At 47.1% G+C, this 22,682-nt stretch overlaps 7 protein-coding genes and 1 non-coding gene across 8 annotated transcripts; 3 read left to right on the top strand and 5 right to left on the bottom strand.

Moving 5' to 3' along the window:
• Positions 1 to 2,241: 2,241 nt before the first annotated feature.
• Positions 2,242 to 3,680, top strand: BT62DRAFT_43763 (uncharacterized protein). Its single transcript, XM_043180884.1, has 4 exons — positions 2,242 to 2,637; positions 2,683 to 2,763; positions 2,810 to 3,470; positions 3,522 to 3,680. Exons 1-4 carry the CDS (start codon positions 2,285 to 2,287, stop codon positions 3,666 to 3,668), a joined length of 1,242 nt encoding a protein of 413 aa, XP_043046542.1. The 5' UTR covers positions 2,242 to 2,284; the 3' UTR covers positions 3,669 to 3,680.
• Positions 3,681 to 5,218: 1,538 nt separating this feature from the next.
• Positions 5,219 to 5,652, bottom strand: BT62DRAFT_43704 (uncharacterized protein). Its single transcript, XM_043180881.1, has 3 exons — positions 5,557 to 5,652; positions 5,372 to 5,507; positions 5,219 to 5,316 (listed from the first exon to the last, which is right to left on the bottom strand). Exons 2-3 carry the CDS (start codon positions 5,489 to 5,491, stop codon positions 5,263 to 5,265), a joined length of 174 nt encoding a protein of 57 aa, XP_043046541.1. The 5' UTR covers positions 5,492 to 5,507; positions 5,557 to 5,652; the 3' UTR covers positions 5,219 to 5,262.
• Positions 5,653 to 6,503: 851 nt separating this feature from the next.
• Positions 6,504 to 8,743, bottom strand: BT62DRAFT_925582 (glucuronyl hydrolase). The gene is made up of 10 exons (XM_043184851.1): positions 7,921 to 8,743; positions 7,752 to 7,875; positions 7,570 to 7,699; positions 7,431 to 7,515; positions 7,335 to 7,381; positions 7,186 to 7,282; positions 6,997 to 7,132; positions 6,830 to 6,938; positions 6,669 to 6,778; positions 6,504 to 6,642 (listed from the first exon to the last, which is right to left on the bottom strand). The coding sequence occupies exons 1-10, from the start codon at positions 8,334 to 8,336 to the stop codon at positions 6,514 to 6,516; spliced, it is 1,383 nt and encodes a 460-aa protein (XP_043046540.1). The 5' UTR covers positions 8,337 to 8,743; the 3' UTR covers positions 6,504 to 6,513.
• A 2-nt stretch (positions 8,744 to 8,745) lies between these two features.
• On the bottom strand, positions 8,746 to 8,817 carry BT62DRAFT_t2. Its single transcript has one exon. It is a non-coding gene; the product is annotated as a tRNA-Met (tRNA).
• A 93-nt stretch (positions 8,818 to 8,910) lies between these two features.
• Positions 8,911 to 14,176, top strand: BT62DRAFT_983882 (glycoside hydrolase family 38 protein). The gene is made up of 32 exons (XM_043189818.1): positions 8,911 to 9,112; positions 9,163 to 9,258; positions 9,360 to 9,427; positions 9,479 to 9,538; positions 9,586 to 9,737; positions 9,784 to 9,905; positions 9,956 to 10,138; positions 10,240 to 10,260; positions 10,314 to 10,443; positions 10,491 to 10,762; positions 10,816 to 10,824; positions 10,877 to 10,950; positions 10,999 to 11,060; positions 11,115 to 11,198; positions 11,250 to 11,377; positions 11,429 to 11,450; positions 11,499 to 11,526; positions 11,578 to 11,630; positions 11,684 to 11,780; positions 11,837 to 11,845; positions 11,902 to 11,920; positions 11,971 to 12,329; positions 12,380 to 12,479; positions 12,529 to 12,605; positions 12,657 to 12,787; positions 12,843 to 12,864; positions 12,918 to 12,998; positions 13,048 to 13,151; positions 13,204 to 13,360; positions 13,415 to 13,513; positions 13,563 to 13,914; positions 13,969 to 14,176. The coding sequence occupies exons 1-32, from the start codon at positions 8,919 to 8,921 to the stop codon at positions 14,000 to 14,002; spliced, it is 3,399 nt and encodes a 1,132-aa protein (XP_043046539.1). The 5' UTR covers positions 8,911 to 8,918; the 3' UTR covers positions 14,003 to 14,176.
• A 257-nt stretch (positions 14,177 to 14,433) lies between these two features.
• BT62DRAFT_915373 (uncharacterized protein) lies at positions 14,434 to 16,744 on the bottom strand (the record flags this gene model as incomplete). The annotated part of the gene is made up of 2 exons (XM_043183933.1): positions 14,434 to 16,349; positions 16,399 to 16,744. 2 exons carry the CDS (start codon positions 16,742 to 16,744, stop codon positions 14,434 to 14,436), a joined length of 2,262 nt encoding a protein of 753 aa, XP_043046538.1.
• Positions 16,745 to 18,376: 1,632 nt separating this feature from the next.
• On the top strand, positions 18,377 to 19,614 carry BT62DRAFT_999069 (PHP domain-like protein; the record flags this gene model as incomplete). Its single annotated transcript, XM_043190770.1, has 4 exons — positions 18,377 to 18,518; positions 18,571 to 18,743; positions 18,795 to 19,210; positions 19,272 to 19,614. The coding sequence occupies 4 exons, from the start codon at positions 18,377 to 18,379 to the stop codon at positions 19,612 to 19,614; spliced, it is 1,074 nt and encodes a 357-aa protein (XP_043046537.1).
• A 640-nt stretch (positions 19,615 to 20,254) lies between these two features.
• BT62DRAFT_983880 (TBP-domain-containing protein) lies at positions 20,255 to 21,514 on the bottom strand (the record flags this gene model as incomplete). The annotated part of the gene is made up of 3 exons (XM_043189817.1): positions 20,255 to 20,626; positions 20,678 to 20,950; positions 21,020 to 21,514. The coding sequence occupies 3 exons, from the start codon at positions 21,512 to 21,514 to the stop codon at positions 20,462 to 20,464; spliced, it is 933 nt and encodes a 310-aa protein (XP_043046536.1). The 3' UTR covers positions 20,255 to 20,461.
• Positions 21,515 to 22,682: the final 1,168 nt, after the last annotated feature.

The following is a 22,682-nucleotide window of genomic DNA, read 5'->3' as shown; positions in this document are numbered from 1 at the left end:
AAAGGTATTGTCTGTCATCAAGAGGCTCTGGCACTGTTGCAGAACAATGAGCTTGGCCTGTTTATTATAGTTGTATAAGTGAGTCTCATAATATTAAGTGCTTGGTTAAGCACTCTGATTAAGTGAGAATAGGTTAAAAGATAGAAAAAGTTAAAAAATTGTAACATGATGAGTGAAGTTCTAAAGAGGCTCTATGTATGAACAAAGATCTAGAGAAGGTCTATGTGTGAGCAAAAGTGTATCAATAGAAGTTCTTATGGATTTACTTTGATAATAATAAGAAGGAAGCTCTATATGTGAGCAAGAATGTGCTAAGTTCTTGGTGAAGAATTTTGATAACAAGTGAAAAGGAAGCTCTAGTAGTGAGTGAAGTTTTAGAGTGTTTGATGCTGAGAGTGAGTGAAGAATAGATAAACAGAAGCTCTAGCTATAAGCTTTGTTTGATATAAAAGAGAAAAGATCTAGTTGCAAGCTTTTAGAGAAAGAGAATGTTCTAGCTGTAAACTTTCAAAGTTCTCTTCTCTAATACACTGGTAGTTGAATAAAGTTTTGATAATGGCAAGTAAAAGAATAGTTGGAGAGGTCTAGTGAAGTTCTACTGCCAAACATTAGCTTGTAGCAAGCTTTTGAGGTCTCTTAAATGTTAGCTAAGATATCTAACTTTCAGGTCATATATCTTTCTAGGATCTGCAATTGATTGGAAATCTTTTTTTCTAATGCATGCACTGTCCAGAATAGCAACTTGGTCTTAGAGATCTTAAAAGGATGTCACTGTTTGTGAGATTTACAAAAAGAAAGCTATCACTCTCTTAGGATGATGTATGACTTGCAATCATCACTTTTGCCAACTCTATTAATTATGATGACTAACTCTTTGTCACAATGCTAGTCACTGGTTTCAATAGCCTTTTGTGTCTTGCTAAGCTCAGTATATCTGACATAAAGAAATTGTGATCATAAAGGAAAACTGTCTGCCAGTCCTCAGTTGAGTGGTTTTCTGATATATATATCTTCTTGCTTCTCACACACAAAGCTGATACAACATTCAAAAGCAATCATTCCTTCTTCTGATGATCTGACAATCAACCTTTACCTAGTTTTCATCATATATCTTGCAAATCATAACAAACACTTTCTCCTTCAACTCAGTTTATGGATCACTTCTCATAGATCTATTCCTGCCTGAATAGAGTTTATAAGACATCTCTGAAAGCTTTTTCTCAATTCTAATTTTGCTGGCTAATCCATCTATTGTTATGCCCAAGTTGCATATAATCTGAACACATGATAAACTAATGCTGTATTGAGTTCTAATAGTGCTATGGCTTTAGCTGAGGATGGTATCTTGTCTTACATCATTTAGACCTATGGTTATTGGTCATTGGATGCCTTTGCACTCTACATTTGCAAGAACTCTGTTTTCTTACATGCTCTAATCAAATCTCAACTCTAATCACTATGACTGTCTTTTTCTCTCATCTTATCTCTCAATTCAAACATGTTGAAGCATAAGGATTGTAATAATATTCTGCTCTTGTGAGTAGGTTCCTGCTAGACTAACACTTATACCATACACTCCAGCCAATTAGTCAGATTTAAAAGAGATTTACACAAGGGTAATTGGTAAGTAAGTATGTGTCATTCTTAGCTGCTGACTCTGATGTCTACTATGCAGGCATCAACATTCTGCCCCCTGGCATACATCTGTTCCTTGCATATATCCACCTCTCAGCATATAGTTCATCTTATCATGAGAAGCTTTCCACCATTCTTTCCTGGCATATCTATTTGGCCTGGTTGAAACACACGTGAGACTAATGCTCTTGTTGTCTCACCAGGTGTGTTCTCTGACCTTGGGCTACTGACATTGTACTAATAGTGAATGCCCTGTCTTTCTATCAGAAACAGAACATTGTAGTTGTAATTTCATGTCCCTTGTACATTACTCTTTGTATCTACTCTTTGTACTCACCCAGCACTCAAACATGTTGAAGTGTGAGGGTTGTAATAATATTCTGCTCTCGTGAGCGGCTTCCCGCTAGACCAGTGCTCGCACCATGCACTCCAGCCAATTAGGCACGAGATACAAGATACTGTGCCTATTTAGGTTATCAATTGAATTCTGACATGTAGTATTTATGTACACATATTACATAATCTTTCTGTATGCTTATTTAGATTATGAATTTAATTTTACAAAAGTAGACATAGTAAATATTGTCTAACTCCTTGTTCTACACTTCTGATTTGAGAAGTAGACTGCACGGAACTGATTGATGCAAGAATGTCACAGCTTCAATTCGCGCCGTTCTCTTCAGATTTGCCACAGCGGCCCACGATGCGTCGCAAGTCCTCTGCGCAGAATCTCCTCTCGTCCTTCAAGAATCCGGTCTCTGGCAATTCATCCGGTCCTACGCCGTTGAACACCGCCGTGGCTTCTTTTAGCTCGATAGTAGCGGCCCCGACCTCGACGACAACGACACCTATGGCGAGGGAATGGGACGCTCAATCCCTTCATTCAGAGTCCATAGGCGTCACGGCTACTGCGCTGAACCAAGGAACATCTGTGGACCAGCTCCGGGATCTCATGCAAAAGAGAATAATTACATTGACATACGTGCGGAATATGCATGAAGGGTACGTGGATCGCCCTCCCAGCTGGTCCATTACTGACTGCCCCAGGAGGAGTCACTGGTTTCACACTATCTACATATCTAGAGCGGACTTGGAACGGGAATTTAATAACGAGGCCATGAAGAAGAGGTGTGTGTATTGCGCTTGCTCTATTGTCTTTTGCTGACTATATTAGGACGCATCGGTTCGCTATCCTGGGAATGTCTCTTTCAAATCTTCTCGATATAAATCAGCCACAGGACCTGCTTCGAGGACTCATTAACACTTTAAACGAATACGACCAGTCAAAGGAAGACAGTGACAAGTCCAAAATACGGCAGCCCAAGCGTCTCTTTCGACGGCAACCAGGGAAGCGACAGGGCAATTTTGCGGAATATTCAGGATCTGTTGTTGACGACGCGTCGTATCTAATGACGCCCCACATACCGTATCCTCTGGACTATCATCAGACGCTGCTCTCATTGCTCGACGTGATCTCGGAGGTGTATAACAAGATATCCAAAATTCTCGGCCCCTTACCCTTTTCTCACCCTTCGCAGCAAATGACGGGGCCCTTAGGCCTCCTTTCACCGCATCCAGGCGTGTCGTATCTTTTCGCATCGGATAATCCGACACACAGCGCAAACCCATACGGTTCCGTCTTGACAAACGGTCAATCCACCCCGAGCATCAATCAACCACAGCCGCAACTTGGAGAGGAGCCAAACGGGAGTCTCTGGGCAATCGCCAATGGCGGTTCCATCGGAACAACGATGAGTGGTGTGGGCAGTCCACCCCCTGGTGGCTGGACTCCCACTCTGGGAGATATGATTCACAAGGTCGACGGCAAGTTCAAGGTGCATATTTATTGTCCCTTTCTTGCATAAAACGCGCTAAGCGGTCATCAGAAAATGACGTCAACACTATTGAAGGAGCTGGATAACCTCGCAAGGAATGGAATCAAGGATGAGCTCGCCTCTCTGGATCCGTTGCTAAGAAATATCAAGGTACCGGAAGAGCATCGGGGGATTGGGTATGATTTCGAAGGGATGTGATGGACAGGCGCAAGCAAAGTGCCATTACTGCATTGAGACGGGCTGGATTTTGTTTTGTAAGTGTTCCACTTGTTTCACAGAAATCAGTCTCTCATCTTCCCCATTAAACATGTTTCTACATGTAGGCCAAATGGAAGCTACATCAATGACCTCCGCTCCACGTGTGATCACTATGATAGCATTAATTTGAACAAATGCTACGATGCACATGATATGAGCACACCAAGAAGGACAGGGAGGACTATATTGAGTTGTGTAGATTTCGCTAAATCATTTAGATTACTAGGGATCAGTCATCATATGTACATATATCATCCATCATAAGGGGATTAAATGGAGAGGAAGGATCTCGTAACATATCTCAGACTCAGACTCGCCACTGTGGTCCGTTGAATGAAATGGAATTCGAAGAAGTGGTCTATAAAGATTTAACATTTGCATTCGTTAGGCTTGCAACTGCAACTGAGAGAAATCTTTAGTGGTTAACGAGCCATAAGATGGTAATGTACGTAGTGGTGCAGCCGCAACTGGAAGAGCCACAGGCGGCATTGACGGGAAGAGCAGTCATCTGAGAGAAGATGAGTGTAAAAGAACGCGGCAGAAGGACATGATGACTGACTGTGTTCATGGAGAGAGTTCGATAGGTATTCAGCTGCAGCTCTTATCTGAGCTGGTGCTGAACAGAAACCTGAGATTTGAGCAAGCTTTTATACGTTTTCTGCCTGCTTGTTCTCCTGACATCCAAGATATTTCTGTGGAGTCATGAGGTGATGTCCCGGCATATGATTATATTGCATCGAGAGAACGTAATTTGTATGGGGAAAGGAGAACCAGTTATATGCCGGCGGAAGGAGCTTGAGTAGCTTATCTTTAGCTGAATGAAACGGTATTGGGTGCCACCACTAGGTGGCGTAGACTAAGATATGGGATTGAATTGTGATACGAGGGTAAAGATAACATTGACGGGGAGCGTGCCTTCATTGAGCCTGTTTCACAGCCTTTGCACGGAGCTGAAACATCGGAGCAAGTCGAATGATGAGAGACTGCACCCAATGGAGAGAGAGAGCGCAAGTTGAAACTTGACGTGGATGACTCTGATCAATCCGCTGACGGGGGAAAGATAAGCTCACGTCGAGTAAAGCACGCAACGAGTGAGAGACGAAAAATTGCAAGCAGACAAACAGCCGCCTTAATACATGCCGACGCCAGAAATTTTAGCTAGAGTGAGGATATGCAGCGGGTGATGCGAAGTGAGATCCCGATGAAGAATCCAGAAATCGCAGTTAGCATGTCGAAAAGAGGTTCACGAAGTTTATCAGACTGTTTCTTCGACTTGTATAGTTTGTATGCCACCGAAAGTTGTCATCATTGTACTTTACATACAGCTGGGATAGATTCTGTTGACTGTTTGATCAAGTTGTGCAGCTCGCGAGGCTCATCGAAATAAGCTCATTGCCGGCAACGATGTAATAGTAATTCCCTGAGAATAACGTAAGAATACAAAGACGATAAAATGATAAAATACTTAATTTCTACCCACCATAAACTGTCCCAGTCAGGTAGTCATTCGCAGGTTTATTCACCATCCCGTTTGCTAGTAAACTCTCTCAGGAAGGATCCCATGCGGCGACATGATACTGTTCAAAATCTACGGACCGAAATGAACTCAGTCATATGAAGGACAGTAAATGAAAGTGATATACATCGATAGCAGCAGTAGACCATATTTTCTTGTGCGCGGGATTGGTCTCAACCTTGGAGAGTAACAGAAGACCAGTTGCCACGATTGTGGCTGCAGAAGAATTCGCTGGACGATTCTCCATTGGAGCGTTGAAATTCCTGCAATGATCAGGGACAAGTTCTCAGCACAGCGGAGAGCGAACGATACCATGGTACGATTCCAGTCCGCCCATCGCTGACTGCAAAGACTCTGAGAGTTGAGACGGTCTCTCATTCGCTTAGTCAGTGCTCCGTCTGCTCACGACATCCAGGTGTACAGGAAATGGCAAAGAAATAGATCCAATGACAAGAGTACAGGTGCAACAGGTAATATCGACAGCAAAGTTGAGTTCATGTGAATGAATCCCCGGTAGAATTATGATATGGACGTTGGTGCTAAGTTGGCGCCCAAGCCCTGCCGTGTTTATATCGGGCCGGACAGGCTTTGACATGTTGCTACAACATCAGAGCGAGCCGTCGATTCGTATCGACAAGAGAACTACATTGAGTGCAAGTTGGAATTTGACGTGGTTGACTCTTTATCTCGCTCAGGTTGAGTTAAACTTGCAAACGACAGAGATACGAAGTAGTAGTCTAGTAGCCGTCGTCGTCGTCGTAAAGGAGACGGAGTCAAATAGCCGTCTCAATATATGCCGACGTTCGACATCTTACGTAAAGCGAGGATGAGCGGGCGGCCACCTAAATCCAGAAAATTGTGGTTAGTGTATCAAAAACTGGTCCAAAGAAGTGTATCAACAGTGATTGGATTCGTATCTCGAAAGTGGGTTGTCACTGTGAAAGACGGTATCTCCAGTGCACAGCAACGACACCGACGACACGTTCAAATCAGTGTAGGTAGTATCCATCCTGGAACTGTACACTTTCGCTGACCCGGCACCGAAGGTGTCACCAGCAGGAGAAATCACCGCAGTGGATGGAAATTGAGGTTCTCAGAATGGGAGCAGGTATCGGCACAGCGCAGGCAAAATTGGAAGAACATGAGCGCGAAGGACCCATGTAGCAATCAGGTAATACCATGTCAGAACCTTGGAGAACACACATATCGGTGCACAGGTTGGAAGTTCGCGAAGAGCAGTGCCTTCACACAGCAATCAGGCAGAGAGAATCAACCTGTGGTCGAATTTTTCAATAATTTCACTGCAGAACAAGGCGGTACCAGCCAGACGTAGCATAAGTCAGTAGATTTAAGTAGCAGTAAGGGTATCAAAATAAGGAGAAAGGGAAGTAAGGATGGCTGTTGCGTCGGGCACTGTTGGAGACGGAAGTGGTGTTAGTATTGGTAGTGTTGGTGTTGGTGGTTGCGAGTGTCGTGCAGTTCGCGAGGCCCATCGAAATGAGCTCATTGCCGGCAACGATGTAATAGTAATCTCCTGAGAATGACATAAGAATGCAAAGGCGATTAAACACTTAATTCTACTCACCATAAACGGTCCCAGTCAGGTAGTTGTTCGCAGGCTTATTCACCGTCCCATTCGCCAGTAAACTTTCCCAGGAAGGATCCCAAGCTAGCGACGTGATATTGTTCAAAATCTATGCACCGATATGAAGTCAATCTTGCGAACTACAATAGAGTACCGGAATAACATACACTGATAGCAGCAGTAGACCAATTTGTACTGTTCGTGGGATCGGTCTCAACCTTGGAGAGTAACAGAAGACCAGTTGCCACGATTGTGGCTGCAGAAGAATCCGCTGGACGATTCTCCACTGGAGCGTTAAAATCCCTGTAATGATCTATCAGGGACAGGTTCTCAATACAGCGGAGAGCGAACGATACCATGGTACGATTCCATTAGAAGGAAGAGTGTCGAGGAAATATGTAGCTGCATGGCGGGCTGTCACCAGATAATTGCTGTCCCCAGTCCAATTGTACACTGAAAGCATCAGTTTGGACAAGTCATCACTAGATAGAGAGCAGGCGCCTACTATTTGCATATCCATATACCGCCCAGGCTTGTCCGCGACTCCATGTGCTGCAACAAGCTGGAGCGAGGTTGAAAGAGCAAACAGAAAGACTCCCACCTATTGTCAGCATATCCTTGGCTTGTTATTTTGTCTATAACGGCACCCGTTGTGGCGTTATATTCTACTACGTGCCACGTCGAACCTGAATTTAATGAAGTTGGATATGATTTATTATGAAATTAGGGAGTAGCCATACCATCGTCTCGTATATGGTTTTTCATGGTCGTGTTGGCGTGCGAAGTAGCGATGTCTCTCAACGTCGAGTTCCCGGTTAATTGGGCAGAGACCATGAGGACATTGAGGTTCATCATATTATCAATAATCACCTGCAGCGACTTTATCAGAATACCAACACGTTGAGTCCATCAGGGCACGCACCACGAAATCCGTAGGATCAGACGAATCCCAACTTCTCGTGCACCCCACAGTAGGATTGAATCGTCCAGCCAGATATGTCGCAAAGCCATTCACAATGTCAGCCGCTGTGGTGTTGTCTGGATGGCTAGGAAAATTCAGCTGTATGTAGAGATACATAAGGGACACCAACATGCTTAGTTCCTCCACATACGGGAAACTCAAAAACCCCACATCGTGTCCAACACTATTGCTCGTCGTCAGGGGGGCCAACCCAGCGCTTGTCTGCCGTCCCAGTTCGGCCCAATCCGCCGCGTTTAGCCCATTCGCAGAGGTCGCCTCGCACAGGCTCTGGCGTGTTTCCAGCGCATACAGCGTGGCGGGGAAGAATCCAGAGGTCCAGGTGTCCGCACTGAACAACTGCCAAACTCCTGCGGTCGAGTCGGTATACTGAGGGAACTGGTTATTCAACTTGTTTGCGGTGGCCAAAACCTTGGAAGGGATCAGGGATGAGTAAAGGTCCGTTGTGACAGTCTGCGCAAAGGCGAGATGAGCGACGAGGAAAGCGGAAGCAAGGATGTCGATGAAGGACCACATTTCGTTGGGCATTGTGAAGGCGTCTTACAGTACGAAGCTGGCTTTTATGCGAAGATGATCCAAAACCAGTCCGCTCATCGCTGACTACCAACGAGAGAGACTTGAGAGCTGAGGTCTCTCCTTCGCTTAGTCAACACTTCTAGGCGCTCCGTCGTGCAGGGTCCAGTGACAACGGTACAGGTGCAACAGACACTGATATCGATGGCAAAGTTGACCTCATGTGATCCGTTGAATGTCCGGTAAAATATGGAAGTTGGTTATACGGAATTTTTAAGTACTACATGTACATACCCTGGAGGATTCGCAATACACACGTCCAATATTTGCCCGGGTCTGGGTCCTGGTCCTGGGGAACTCTGGAGAGTGAAGCCAAATAGATTTCCCTTAGAAAAGGGAAAAAAACGGCTCGAATAGAGTGGTATAGCAGCAACTTGTTTCGATCAAGTGACCTCGGGGTTATGGGCCCCGCACGCTACCACTGCGCCATGCTGCTGATGATCCTCTTTGATTTTATTATATTTATGCGACTTTCAATCTCTCGGCCCGGCAGCCGAATCGAATAGTCGCAACGTCACTCGTTCTTAACCAACAACGATGAGCTGCCATCATACTACGAAACCCTCTGAGGGATATCCACAGCTTAATTACTCTGCTGGGGCTAAATGGGTCAAGAGCCTCACACAGGGAAGGCTAGGAACTTTCCAAGGCGGCCATTATTCTGACATGAACTTGTCTTCGGTGCTTTATACTCATCGAGTGGATAATGATTCGCATGTAAAGCTTCAAGTGTATGTATCGATGACAAATAAGTAAGGCTTGTTAATGCATCTTTGGTCAGGTGGAGTGCTCCCGGACTCACGAAGCCTACATTCAAAGAAGCCATGAAGCAGGACTTCAAACCGGCTCGTAAAGGAGATTCGTTTGGGCCCTCATGTAAGTCCCGTTGCGTTACACGATTAGAACTATATCTTATTTTTCTGTTCCGGAGGGGTGAGAGTTAGTTCAGGCTGTGGAGAGGCAAGCTGACACGTTGTAGACCAACCACTGGTGGAAAGTTTCGCTCACTATACCAGGATATTGGCAGCAATACGAAACTGTGCAATGTGCGTTGCAGACTTGGGCTCTTATAGTCACCAATTAAAGTCCACCAACAGTTGAATTTGATCCCGGATGCGAGGCCATGGTATACACAACAGACGGGTTGCCGCTGCAAGGTCTGAATCTTTCTGTTACCAAGGTGATACAATCTCATGACTCGTAGGCATCACTGGGGGATATGGGGGAGATCGTAGAGTTGAGCATATTATTCCCCCAGACGCGCGCAAGAAGGGTAAATATGAGATCGTAATCGAGTCTACCTGCAATGGAATGTTTGGCGTTCCATGGAACGGCGATACTATAGAACCTCCTGATGTGAGTTGGCTGATAGTGCAGAGATACCATTTAATGCGTTCCATAGATGAACAGGTACTTTGGTCTCGCGTCGGCAGATCTTGTTGTTCCCAACCATGAAGCTTGGCATCTACTTTGGGACTTCCAGACTCTGCGTGAGATCATCGACAATCTCTGGGGAAATACGCCGTATGTTTTTCATCCTTTAGTTTCAACTTTATCCTCAAGTTTCTCCGCAGGTTACAAAACCAAGCTCTTGTCGCTGCCAATGAGATTATAAACGTCTTCCATAAAGAAGACGTTTCTTCCATCGGGAAAGCTCGTAAACTTGCTGAAGAAGTTTTCGGGGTAGGGTGGCAAGCCAAAGGTGCTGGTATCTATGATGAAGGCGAAAAAAATTCAAGAGTCTGGGGTATTGGTATGAATTTCTCTCCTATTTAATACGTACACACCTTCTAACTTTGATTTAGGCCAGTATGTCGTAAACCAATCCTGCTCGTTCACGATACTGATAGTCTCCTAGCTGTCATATAGATACTGCTTGGTTGGTCCGAGTCCTTTTCTTCGGACCCTTACTGATTTCGTATTATTCAAAAGGCTCTGGCCCTATCATGTTACTCAACAGAAAGTTGCCCGGTCTTGGTCAACCCAAGTCGATCTCATGGAACGTTACCCTGAGCACCGCTTCTCCTGTTCGCAGGCGCAGCAATTCAAATGGCTTGAACAGGCGAGATATCTCTCTGTTGCATCGATATCTTCTAACATCATATCCAGTTGTACCCGCCCTTGTACGAGAAAGTCAAGGAGAAGGTTCTGGATGGCAGGTTCCAGCCTATCGGCGGCTCCTGGGTCGAGAATGATTCGAACATGCCTTCCGGTGAAGCCTTGATCAGACAATTTCTTTTCGGCCAGCGTTATTTCGAGTCAAAATTCGGCAAACGCTGCGATACAGCCTGGCTGCCCGATTCCTTTGGTCTCACTGGATCTCTTCCTCAACTCATCCGAGGTGCTGGGATGAAGTACTTCTTCACACAGAAGCTGAGCTGGTACGCTATCGTCAAAGCTCAAGTCTATATATACTGATACATAGTCATGATAGGAACAACATGTTGGTTTCCATATCCGTTTAAGGCGTATTCCTTTCTAATCGGCCGATAAAGCAACAACTTTCCTCACAGTACGTTTAATTGGGTGGGAATCGATGGCACCCAGGTTTTGTGCCATATGACACCAGGTTCGTTGACAGACATATTTACTGTGTGTACAAGCTAATCATGTACAGTTGATACCTACACCGCGCAGGCAACTGTTGGAGATGTCAAAAAAGGCATTGAGAACCACAAGGTCAGCGGTAAACGCAATTTAGCATAACGCTGTATTCACATGCTCTTTCCTTAGAATTTGGAATCATCGACTGCTGCTCTTCTCGTGTTTGGAAACGGAGATGGAGGCGGAGGTCCTTTACCGAAGATGTTGGAAAATGTAACCTCTGTCTCATAATATTTCTCCGGTGTCTCTCATGTTTGGAGTCAGCTTCGTCGCATCCGGGCAGTTACTAACAACCACAGAGAGCTGCAATCGGTCAGCATGGGCCACTCTGTTGACGAGTTCTTTGACATGCTGTTGTCAACAACGAGCCAAGGGTCCAAGTTGCCGAATTGGTGAGTTTAACTCCCTTCACTAAGCGGAGTATTGCGTTGATGAATTCGAAGGCACGGTGAACTTTATCTAGAGGTGACAGTCGTCTTCCGTTACCATAGTACTTACTGACTTTTGTGTAAGTTCCATCGCGGCACATATACTTCACATGGTGAGAACCTTGGAACATTGCCCCATGCTTTATGTCTGATAGTTGATTAAGGATCAATTAAGAAGGGAAACCGTCATTCTGAGATCCTCATGCGCGACATCGAGGTATGCGATGATGCTCACTACCAGCGGAAAGAGCTCACATGTTTTGTACTTAGCAATTGGCTACGCTGGCATCCTTGTTCAAGTCCCCAGATTATAAGTATCCCAGAACGCAAATCAACGACAATTGGGAGAAGGTCTTGCTCAACCAGTGTATGTTTATACTTTCGTCATTATCCAGAAGAAACCCTAATCTGGTTCTCTGCCAGTCCACGATAGTAGGTTTAATCCTATACACTACTGATGGTCGTCGAATTTACCTCAACTCCTAAAGTTCTCCCAGGATCCGCAATGTGGGTCACATCATTTCCTTCCTTTGTTATGAATTAAAATCTTGTAACAGTGGAATGGCCTATGACGAAGCGGAAGAATACTACGCCGAAGTTTTCAAGAGTGGTAAGGTCTTGTTGGAAGATGCATTCAAAGTCCTCTTCCCTAATTCCGTCTCGGTCACATCTCCGGAGTTTAGCTCCAAGACTGCGAACCTTTCCAAAATCTTCGCAGTCAACACCACGTTCTTCCCTCGACAGGAGATCGTTAAGATCCCGGTGTCGGGTAGCATGAGAGATAAGCTGGTTCAAACTTCTAAGGATGGCAAAGATGGGTATGTTATGATGGGGTGCGGGCCTGCCTCGACTAACGTTGGACTCATCAATGACTTGGGTGGCCCTTCCCTGACCGAGGTGCCTCTTCCTGTGGCTGGTAAGTTCATGTCCCTGAGGTATATAATTTGATCCTACCCAGATGCGCAGTTTATACAAACGGATCCGATCACTTTGTATTGCGCAATGCCAGCGTACAATTAACTATTTCCAGTGGGAGGATCACCAGCCTTCTCGACGTCCAGCAAGGGTACGATTACTGTTTATGTTGTTATATTGTTTGCTAACTCTGATTGCAGCCGTGAGCTTCTCATGGAAGGAACTACTGGCGGTTTGATCATTTTCGAGGATCGTCCTAATTATTGGGATGCTTGGGGTAAGAGACGTTCTTGTGTTGCTAAGATCCTAATGTTCATCTCGAAAACAGATGTTGAAATCCATCACTTGGAAATGCCGCACCCATTGCAGTTCTCTCACATGTCTGTGGTTGCCCATGGTCCTCTGCGTGCGTCTGTCAGAGCAGAATTAAAGTATGGTCAGAGCAGAATATCTGTGACGGTGAGTACGCCTGATCTGACGCTCGTCAGCCTTTCACTCAAGTCTCTTGTTGTAGATCTCTCTTGATGCAGTTCCTGGTATAGTTCCTCGTTCCGTGAGTAGTATTACTTTTATTTACCTTAACATACAGCTACGACTAAACTCAACTCCCGCTCGATGTTCGTCTTCGACGCCGTGGTTGACTGGCGCCAAAGACACGAGTTCTTGAAATGTGGGTGCATGCCCAGAATGGCAGAGCGCAGCGATTGACAAATTTATAGTCGAGCTGCCTCTCAATCTTCACAGTGACTTCGCCACTTATGAGATGCAGTTCGGCCACGTACAGCGGCCCACCCACAAGAACACGACCTGGGACATCGCCAAGGTGAGTTGGTACCTGCGTATCAGCGCTTGTTCGCGTTCTTAGCTCGCACTAGTTTGAAGTATGTGGCCACAAGTACGCTGACTTGAGTGAATACGGATACGGAGTTGGTATCCTTTCTGAATCCAAATACGGTTTCTCTTGCTTGGGCAATGTTCTCCGTATTTCGCTCCTGCGCAGTGCGACGGCCCCTGATGCAGAACAGGATCAAGGTTTGTCGCTCAATGGTTTCTTTCCTGTTGATGCTGATACCTAGTGACTGAAAGGTGAACACAAATTCTCCTGGGCTGTCATGCCGCACGTCGGATCCTTCTTGGAGTCTGACGTACCCATGGCCGCGTATTTGTTCAATTCACCGTTGTATCGTGAGTCTATTACCAGCCTGCCGCCTCATCTGTCTTATGATCTACGTAGTCCGCCATGGCGACATCGCGAACGAGTTGGTATCGAGCACTCCTTTTGCCGTCCATGAAGCACCCAATGTGTTCCTTGAGACTGTCAAACGTGGAGAAGACAACACCAAGGACGTTACGACGGTGGTTCTACGTCTGTACGAGGCCTTTGGCGGGCATGCCCGGGCGACGCTGCGCGTTGGTAGCGGCATCCACGTCAAGAAAGCCCTCCTTACCAATCTACTGGAAGATGACTTTAACGCGAAGGAGCTCACGGTTTCGGAGACTGGCTCGAGGGGTGGAGGGTCGATCAAGCTGGATTTCCACAGATTTGAGGTCAAGACAGTCAAGTTGACTATCGGAAAGACGGGGAAGTGAGTGCGATGAAATTTTCCCTGTAATGATGCTCAGCATGCGCGAAAGCACAGGCGGGACAGTTGGGTCAATGTAGACCGATTCTAAACCGATGGAAATGATGTTTGTACGATCAAACACTATATGTCTGAGAAAATAAAAGCGTTGGAAGAGAGGATCTGGTTTATGGAATGTTGAGGTGTGTAAATCCTGTAAAGTTTCTTATGTACGTGTATACAGTTCAAATAGCATCTTGATGAGAGCGGTGTACCAAGAATGTCGCTTGATTTACCACTCAAAGAGTACAGCCCTCGCCCTCAGATTTAGTGCGATGAGCAGCTGCTTTACGATGCCCTTAACATTGAAAATGAATGAAGAAGCGTCGTCAGTGTTACAAGAATACATTTATTGCGCAGCGATGTTAGTTATGCTAATATACAGTGAATGAAGCAAGTGCAACAAGTAACGATGAAATAGGGTATCCAGTAAATTAATGTGCCCCAAATATCCTACAAAGAAAGGCGAATAAATAGATAATCTTAATGTCTGGGCAAAGCCGCTGCATCTGGCCCAAAGCTGATATTGTCCATGTCAACCAAATGGTCCTCATCCTCCGGCTTCAGGAACAGACTGCGTGGACTTCCAGGACCTGAAGACAAGGTGATCATCGACTGGTCACCCTGCGAATCCTTCCGTGAGTGCTGATAAGATTGGTGGTTCAACAAGGATGATGACCCAACATCTGCTCCATCCTCGGCCATCAGCATCGACATGTTCGACGGCAAAATGGGGAATAGACTCGACGCGGTGCTAACCCGCTTTCTGATCCTCGCAGTCAGGTCCTCTTCCTCCTCAACGTCGGGGTCTAGGCGCACGCCGATATCCGGATCGAAATGTACACAGTCATCCGGATCGAGTCTACTGTTCCCCGCTCGTGATATCGAACTGACATCGCCGTCAGCATCGAAGCTGACCTTGGTAAATGCCGCCTTCCTCTCCCACGCCGCCACCTCTCTTCTAAGGCCATCTACGAAACTCCGCAAAGCAGCGTTCTCCTCCTCCAACTCGCCCACACGGTCTGCTAGGTCTAATCGCTCACTCAGCCGCTCCTCAAACTCCCGCCGTTCGGCAATCAGCTCATTCCGTTCGGCGTCTCGGTCCGCGAGCCGCTCCCTCAGTTCAGCGTTTTCCTCCCTTAACACCTTCACTAGCCGCTGCGAGTCGCTCAGTGCACCAAGCAACGCGCTTGTCTCCATCTCGTGTTTCTCTCGCATCCGCTCGGACTCGACGTCGCTTATGGATGTCGGTGCGGTACTAACGCTCCGAGGGGTATCGCGCCCATGTGCATGATACGGACTGTCCAAGGTATCGCTCGCGCGACTGTATGTAGTAGTCTCACTTCCCCGCCTACTGCTGCCCGGATGGCTGTCCCCCCTCAAGGAGGTGTAGCGTTTCAATCCCGGGTCTTTGTCAAAATCGAGTAACCCAGCAGCTTTGAAGGCTTTCTCCGTACGCGGACCTAGCCATGGATGAGAAGGGGAGGAGGACATACTACTCCCTGGCCTTTCTCGTCTAGGCTCCGTACCGGTGGTGCTCACGCTCCGCTTTCGCGATCTCACAGACGGCGTGTCGATGGACGTCCGAGGGATGTCAACGCTCGGCCTTAAACGCGTGTGTGCACTTGGCGGACGCGCCGTCGCCTTGGGCTTCAAGGGGGGCGGTGTGCTGGTTGACGACAATGGTGAGGGTGGAAGCTTCATTGAATGGTGTATATGCGAGGGATGACTAGGAAATTCATGGTGTTCAAAGGAAGGTATGTGCCTTGATGAACTGGTGGATATCGATGTTCGTGCGGGAGAGTTCTCTCTGGCTGTTGAAATCTCCCTGCTTTCCCTGTTAAAAATGCTCTGTACCATGACAGGCGATGTCATGGGTCTAAGTCGTGGTAGTGATGACTGGGGACGTCGCGCAAGTGGCAACAACGATTCTGCGGTACGATCAGGTGACGGAGAAATGACCGTTTTGCTCGTGTCCAGACCATTAACGGAATCTGAAGGTCGCTTCGCATCCAGGAGTTTAGCGACTTCTTGGTCCAAGTTGAAGCTCTCTTCATCCTGACCCTGCTTCTCGTCCCCCTCTATTAACTTAGCAACCTCTTTATCAAGATCGAAGCTGTCTTCGACTTTCACGTCATCCAAGCTGGTTATTTTGGTCTTTCCCCAGCCAGCTCCAGAGGCCATGGCCTCGCGTACCTGCGCACCTATGTGCGAGGTGGACAAGTCGAGCTCGTCGTCGGGTATCGAAAACTCCAAGTCGGGGAGCTTGGATTCATCTTGGGGGGTATCTGGGACAGAAACAGGTGGCAGATGTTTACTTATACTGATGCCAGACGTGTCTGCCTCTATTATCGTAGACAAGTCGGGAAGGGGTGATGTCGGAGCAGACGGTTCGACTGCTGATATTAAGTCAGTACAAGGAGTAAGAAGTAAAAGAAGTCAATTCACCGACTGACTCCTTCTCTTTGTTGGTATGACCAATGTCAATGACCATGACCCTCCCAAAGCTCATCTTCCTCTCCTGTCCTCCTTCTTTGACCCCACTGACATTACCCTTTCCTCTCCCGAATCCTCCGTGCCAGCCAGTACCATTAGAACCTGTGCTCGACTTGGGTGTAACAGTAGGACTAATATGTGTAGTGGACTTATTCGGTCCAAATGGCAGTAAAGACCGAAATGACAGCGACTTGAAAGTGGACGTATGTCCTGGGGAATCTGACGGCGGTGGCCGAGGAGTATTGAGGGAATTCCGGGGGATACGGCTCGGGGTGGAAATGCGTTTGCTTGCCGACATGGATATTCTCCTTTCCGGCTTTGACGCTAATCCATCGACGAGCACTTTTAAGTCACTGAAAGGCCGGGTGGTTGAATGATCAGAAAATCGTAACGGGGTGAAAGTAGTTGTTTGGCTCTGGCCTCGGCACGTGGAGTTACGGGGTAGTGGCGGAATCAAAGATCATAATTAAGTACCTGAATCCTGCTGTCGCGTTATCAGACCACGTAACCTCTTTTGCATGCTCTTTTCCTGCCGCTTGTCCAACGGGGAACTTGAGTGATTAAGTTTCTACTAGCTCCTCAAGTAGACGTGTTTTCGAAATACGTATGGAAGACGTATGAGAATTGTACGCCAAAACGTCAAAGAAGATTTGGCAATCGCCGCTGCGGCTGGGATGAAGCGGTCTTAGGAACAGAAACATGGTCGCCATAGAAGACCCTTCGGACGTTTGGGTATTGGCGCGGACTCCTGTGCGCGTACGGCCAGGGCGTGAACAGCATATAATGAGAAGGACCCCGTCGAAACATCTCTGTTCGACCTTCAATGCGGGTAAATTTTCCTTATTATTGTCGATACTAACCTTCAAGAGCTTTCTGGCTCTCATAGCGACTTGCGAGGTTCAACTCGACGTCTAAGGGTCTTCCGACTTCGCTTGTATCGACTGATAATCGACATCAGCTTCCTCTGTCACAGAATTTGGTGCATATGATCCTGATGGCTTCTTCTTTAGATCTTTCTTCGGCGCCTGCGTGTTGTCAGCTGATTCTTGGCCGCCCCATTACCTCTCTGCAGGATGAGGCTTCTGTATATCTGTGTCGGTGTGTGGTTCTGGTCCAACAGCAATCCAACGATGTTAGATTGTTAGATCTCATGGGCGGCAGCGTTCAAATGTGTTTCTCGCGCAGGTTGAACAGCCTTCACACTTCAAGCTTCACCAGCACCCTTGAAGCACCTAGTTATTTCTGTGACTAAAGTCTGCAGTTAGTACTTTTTCGTCAGATCCAACCGCATATACTTACTGTTCTCTATCCCCAGAGGCCCGATTTTCCTCGATAACATCTGTTGTTGGCTTCCTGTAGCGCTGGCCCGGGGACCAAGTGGAAGACGAGCGAAGACCTGATGCTTAATCTTAGAGACGCTGCTGATGAAGCACAGGCACTTGATACATACGAGACGACCTTCGCTGTTTGATCTTTCATCTTATCGTTGCCTCGATATGCTTTTCGTAGCATAGGTTTCATTCTATTTTGGTGCGCTTCGGATAACCGAGACTCGAGTATAGGCTAGAGGATCACCAGCCATGGCCAGACAATGCTGGTGAGTCGACAGGATGGACGCAGATAGTTACTCTCCTTTTATGCGGCAATAGCTCTACAAAGGGTTTGGTTCGCATGCTATGTTATCGGCCGGTTCCACGATGATATGAGTCCTCAGCATTGAAGATAATACGATGCCTCGTCCAGGCAATTTCAGCATTGGAGCAGATAGTTGGGCATGAGGTGGGTGAGAGCAATGGGGGAGTAGAGCAAGTGCAATAGATTCGTCCAAACTTGGAATGACCTCATATATGACGCGTCGGTCCGCCCTATCTCGGATCACGATATGCTCGCCTGTGCACCGTAAGCCTTCATCGTTTCTGCTTGTCACACCATGTACGACCTCAATATTCCGATATCTTTCGGAGAAAATGGCAACAAAAAGGGAAAAGGAAAGCAGGCTCCTTCTACTGAAATTCGCTATACTGCCGCCCAGATGTCCGTTATTGAATCGAGAATCGATATGCTCATTCATTGTATGCTTGAACCTCTTTTTCAACAAGCAATATGTCTGACCGCTGCAGAAAGTGGGATACAACGTGATCGCCTTCACCCAAACCGTCGCAAAAAAAGTCGACCCCAAGATGCATGTCAACATATTAGATCCCCTTCTTAGGCAGCTAACATCAAGGAAAGGCATCGTATATCTGAAGAGGCTTTCTATAATACTCGACGGGGACAGTGAGAAAGGATTTGGCCTAGTGAGTCCCAGTTATTTACCCACTCAAGTCAGTGCGCCTCACCTTAACTAGATCAACGCCCAAACGACCCTGTTCAACACATACGACCTCCTCAGTCTCATTCCAACAAACCAAGCTACCCTAGCTCTCGCTTGCCTCACCCACAGCCTCCCCTCGCCCCTCACAGCTCACATCATCTCCCTTCCGCTCACCCTGCCCCGCCTACCCTTCCACCTCAAACACACTCTCATCCGAACAGCTATCAAGAATGGCGCGGTCTTCGAGATAACCTACGTTGGCGCTCTCGGAGGCGAAAACGATTCCACACTTGTCGACGCGAGCGCAGCAGAGAATGGAGCATCAGCTAAACGCAACTGGTGGGGCGCAGCAAGGGAGCTGGCGCGCGTGTGCAAAGGCAAAGGCATTATCGTCAGTAGCGGTGCGATTTCCAGGGCCGACTTGCGAGCACCAGGGGATGTAGGCAATCTGTATGTGATTCACTCATATCATCCTAGGCGCTGGATCCTGATTCGTCCATGCCCTCGACAGGATAACACTACTAGGCGTGCCGCAAGACGTAGCTCACAGTAGTATGACCAAATCGCCCAAATCCCTGGTCTTGCGTGCCCGTGGGTCTCCCACCTCTTTTTGCCTTGCATGCTTCCGTACTAACCGAAAACATACAGAAACTCGGAAAACGCATCGAGCAGTGCTATCAGAGCCCAGACTCGTCATTCCGGAAGGATATCAAGCTCCCGTTCAACCACTCGAAATGACACCCTCGGTTCAGACGAACAATCCCACCTCAATGGCCAATAAACGAGCACGGGACGAGCAAGAAGGATCGAAGAAGAAGAAACGAAAAAAATCGAAGCAGGATGGCACTGCGTGATACCACGTTATTCTGGTATCGAATAACCCAACTATGTGTTGCGGCGATGAAATGTATTCATGTAAACCGAGAAGAATGGAGTTCCGATCTTCTAGGACATGAGGCAAAGAAACACGCTAAGTAATCCTAGCCCGTCAAATACTTCCCCGCAATCGGGATCAACGGTTCTCATTGCTGCCATATCGATGGGTGGCACGCAGCTGACTCTGAGCCTTGATGTCCCTGCCTGCATACATGTGGACGGCGAAAATTTAGCTGTGAACTTTCATTTCGCTGTTTTCACAGTTCCGATTGAATGCTTCGGCAGTTACAGGGAATAGTGAGCAAACTCGCCGAGTTCACCAATGTTATGGTCAAAAGACTCTGTATTCACACTAAACGACGACACAGAATTGTCCACTGGAAAAGTGATGCTATTGCTATGTATACGTATTGTATGTGTATGTGTATGTTATGTCTGTCATTGCATGGATGGGTGGGGAATAGTGGTAATTGCACGAGAAGAAACGAAGAATAAAAAAACAATCAGCACACGTAAAAGCAAATATCCGGGAGGGGGTGGAAAGCTTTTAAATTGCAGAATGCCAAAAAAGTGGTGCCTCTTTCTCACACCTCGAGATCTACAACGGCGGGGTAGAATGTACGACAAAAGGACATGAGGTTCAAGATCGATCGTGGAGGTGGAGTGGTCGACTATGAAACACCACTTTAGGGTTTCCGAAATTCGCACAACACGGTATAGATGGTGTTGAAGGCGGTGTATATCTCTTCTCGGACCTATTAGTCAAACGAGCAGTGTCAGCGGATTTATCCACTGAAAGCATACGACATATGGCCATGCACTTGGTCACGACCATGGCTGACGCACGCACTGAACTATAGCGAACAGGCGCGGAAGCACAACAGAAAAGAACATATTTACCTTGGCGCCAGTCAACACAATTTTGCCCGAAACGAATATTAGGAGCACAACTTTAGGCTTAATCATGCGGTAGATAAGACCAGGGAATAACTATGCAAACGTTCAGTCACAAAGAGAACATGGATATTAACGCGTACGTACCTCAGGTTCATAGCTGCTGAACTGTCCGTGGCTGTATGCAAGACCTTCCAAGCGAATGGGAAACTTCACATCACAACTACCGACGATGTTCTGGATCTTGAATTCTGAAAATTTCGCATCGAAGCCAAGTTTCTGCACGATACGTGCATACTTTCTTGACGCGAGCCGAGAGTCATCTTCTGACTTGGCACCAGTCACAACCATCTTGCCCGACGCGAAGATGAGCGCGGTCGTCTTGGGGTCGCGTATACGCATGATGACGGCCGCAAAACGCTGTTAGTCGAACAATGAAACCAGTTCGATGCGTGTAACAAAGCTAAAGGGGATGTGAACAAGACCAACCTTAGGATTGTACTCAGCATTCCTGGCGTGTAGGGCAATGGTTTTGAGGTCGAGGCGACAGTCAAGGTTGACTGTAGCGACGATGTTTTGCAAGGTGGGGACGATACCTTCGACCGCAGTGATATGCTGCTGCTCGAGAGTGAGTATCGCTGGAGCAGGGGTCGCGGCAGGGGTGGAAGGCCCAGCTACGGCATTCGTCGTCGATGGAGGCGTCTGCGTCTGCGACGAAGACTGTGATGATGAAGCCTGTTGTGGAGGCTGATAGGAATTTGACAGCGGAGAAGGACCTGGCAAGGCGAGGCCTGGTCTCGATGGCTGTTGGAGGTAAGGGTTACCCGACGGCAGGGCGAGTCCATGCTGAGCCGATTGCTGTTGGGATTGCTGCTGAACCTGATGAGCCTGCAGCTGTTGTGCCTGAAACTGTTGTTGCTGCTGAGCAGTCCGGGAACCAAAGAGGTTCAGTTGACGAGTGGGCAACGCGAACGATCCGGACATGCTTGGTTAAAATTTGCAGCAAAAAAAAAAAGTGGCGTGAGAAAATCAAAGAGGGGGAGAAAACGGGAACGGTCCTTCGTCCGCCCGCTCCTTATATACCTATATTTTAAACTCAGATTGAAGGTCCGCATTTATATCTGACTCATCCTATTGTTTTCTTGATTTCGTCATGTCGTCGGTCCCGGCGACCTCTTCGCTGTCTCTCGTATCGCCCATTGTTCGCTGTTGAGTATGTCCTGTGTCTTTTGCTTTTCCCTTCTTCCTGGCTTGTCCAATCTCTTATCGTGTCGTCTGAAACAATACGTCGCCCCTGACAACGCAATCATTTCTAGAACGATAAGGACACCCCTTTGTCCAGCACAGAAGACCCTTTCAACGGTGGCCATGTTCCTCCCATTTTCTGTGTCGTTGATTCCGTTACAATCAGAGCAATCACTGATGGAAACTGATGGTAAAAAAGATCCGGAAGGATCTACTTGGTGCGCACAGACACTTGTCTTGCATCAATCACATTCTTCGGTTACTTCACTAGCCCCTGTCCGTTAGTGTGGTCCTTGTATCCAGGTCGGTGTAGAGTCCCTGGTGATCTTCCGTATCAAGAGGCAACACCGTTCTGTTTATCAGATCTTTCTCATCATATCCACCGTTACCTGTGGTAGCTGAAAATCGCCGACACGACCGATGCACATCAAAATAAATTGCTATTTTAGGGTAGCCCGTTTCGATTGAGTGGCCAGCGCAAGAGTTTGGCGTCTACTGGTCGCAGTGAATGTTCAATGGAAAATATACGCTTCGTCATTATTGTTGGTGGACGAAAACTTATTCTTACTTCTGCACAATCAGCGTTAAATTTGACGATGGATGAAATGCGCCCACACGGACTCATCGAGATAAGTTTTGAAAAGCTTCTTGTGCACTATTGACGACGTCATGAAGGCGGGATAAATAACCAACTAATCACGCCTCCAATATGTTCGACCACCCTTCGCCAGAGAGACTTCAAGAGACCTCTCAGATTTTCTTGTTCTCTAGAAGTTAGACGAAGAGGTGTATTCGTCCCTGTGCTGCGCGTTTTGTAAACTGTCATCTGATTTTTGAGTGCTTGTAAACGATGATTCAAACTTTGGTACGTACGGATTGGATTAGGTAACTTACAGTCAAATGGCGG

This window comes from Guyanagaster necrorhizus, assembly GCF_019112545.1.
Source record: "Guyanagaster necrorhizus MCA 3950 unplaced genomic scaffold BT62scaffold_1, whole genome shotgun sequence".
NCBI classification, from domain to species: domain Eukaryota; kingdom Fungi; phylum Basidiomycota; class Agaricomycetes; order Agaricales; family Physalacriaceae; genus Guyanagaster; species Guyanagaster necrorhizus.
The sequence above is the reverse complement of the archived record's forward strand: the minus strand, read 5'-3'. Positions and strand labels throughout refer to the sequence as shown.

Coding starts and splice junctions, on each gene's coding strand:
- BT62DRAFT_43763 (XM_043180884.1), top strand. CDS start 2,285: ATGTCACAGCTTCAATTCGCGCCGTTCTCTTCAGATTTGCCACAGCGG. Junction 2,764..2,809: donor AACGAGGCCATGAAGAAGAG/GTGTGTGTATTG, acceptor TGACTATATTAG/GACGCATCGGTTCGCTATCC. Junction 3,471..3,521: donor AGGTCGACGGCAAGTTCAAG/GTGCATATTTAT, acceptor AGCGGTCATCAG/AAAATGACGTCAACACTATT.
- BT62DRAFT_43704 (XM_043180881.1), bottom strand. CDS start 5,491: ATGGAGAATCGTCCAGCGAATTCTTCTGCAGCCACAATCGTGGCAACT. Junction 5,317..5,371: donor GGTCTACTGCTGCTATCGAT/GTATATCACTTT, acceptor TTCGGTCCGTAG/ATTTTGAACAGTATCATGTC.
- BT62DRAFT_925582 (XM_043184851.1), bottom strand. CDS start 8,336: ATGCCCAACGAAATGTGGTCCTTCATCGACATCCTTGCTTCCGCTTTC. Junction 7,283..7,334: donor GGTATATGGATATGCAAATA/GTAGGCGCCTGC, acceptor TGATGCTTTCAG/TGTACAATTGGACTGGGGAC. Junction 6,779..6,829: donor CCTGACTGGGACCGTTTATG/GTGAGTAGAATT, acceptor TGTCATTCTCAG/GAGATTACTATTACATCGTT.
- BT62DRAFT_983882 (XM_043189818.1), top strand. CDS start 8,919: ATGAGCTGCCATCATACTACGAAACCCTCTGAGGGATATCCACAGCTT. Junction 11,451..11,498: donor ACGGTGAACTTTATCTAGAG/GTGACAGTCGTC, acceptor CTTTTGTGTAAG/TTCCATCGCGGCACATATAC. Junction 11,527..11,577: donor CGGCACATATACTTCACATG/GTGAGAACCTTG, acceptor TAGTTGATTAAG/GATCAATTAAGAAGGGAAAC.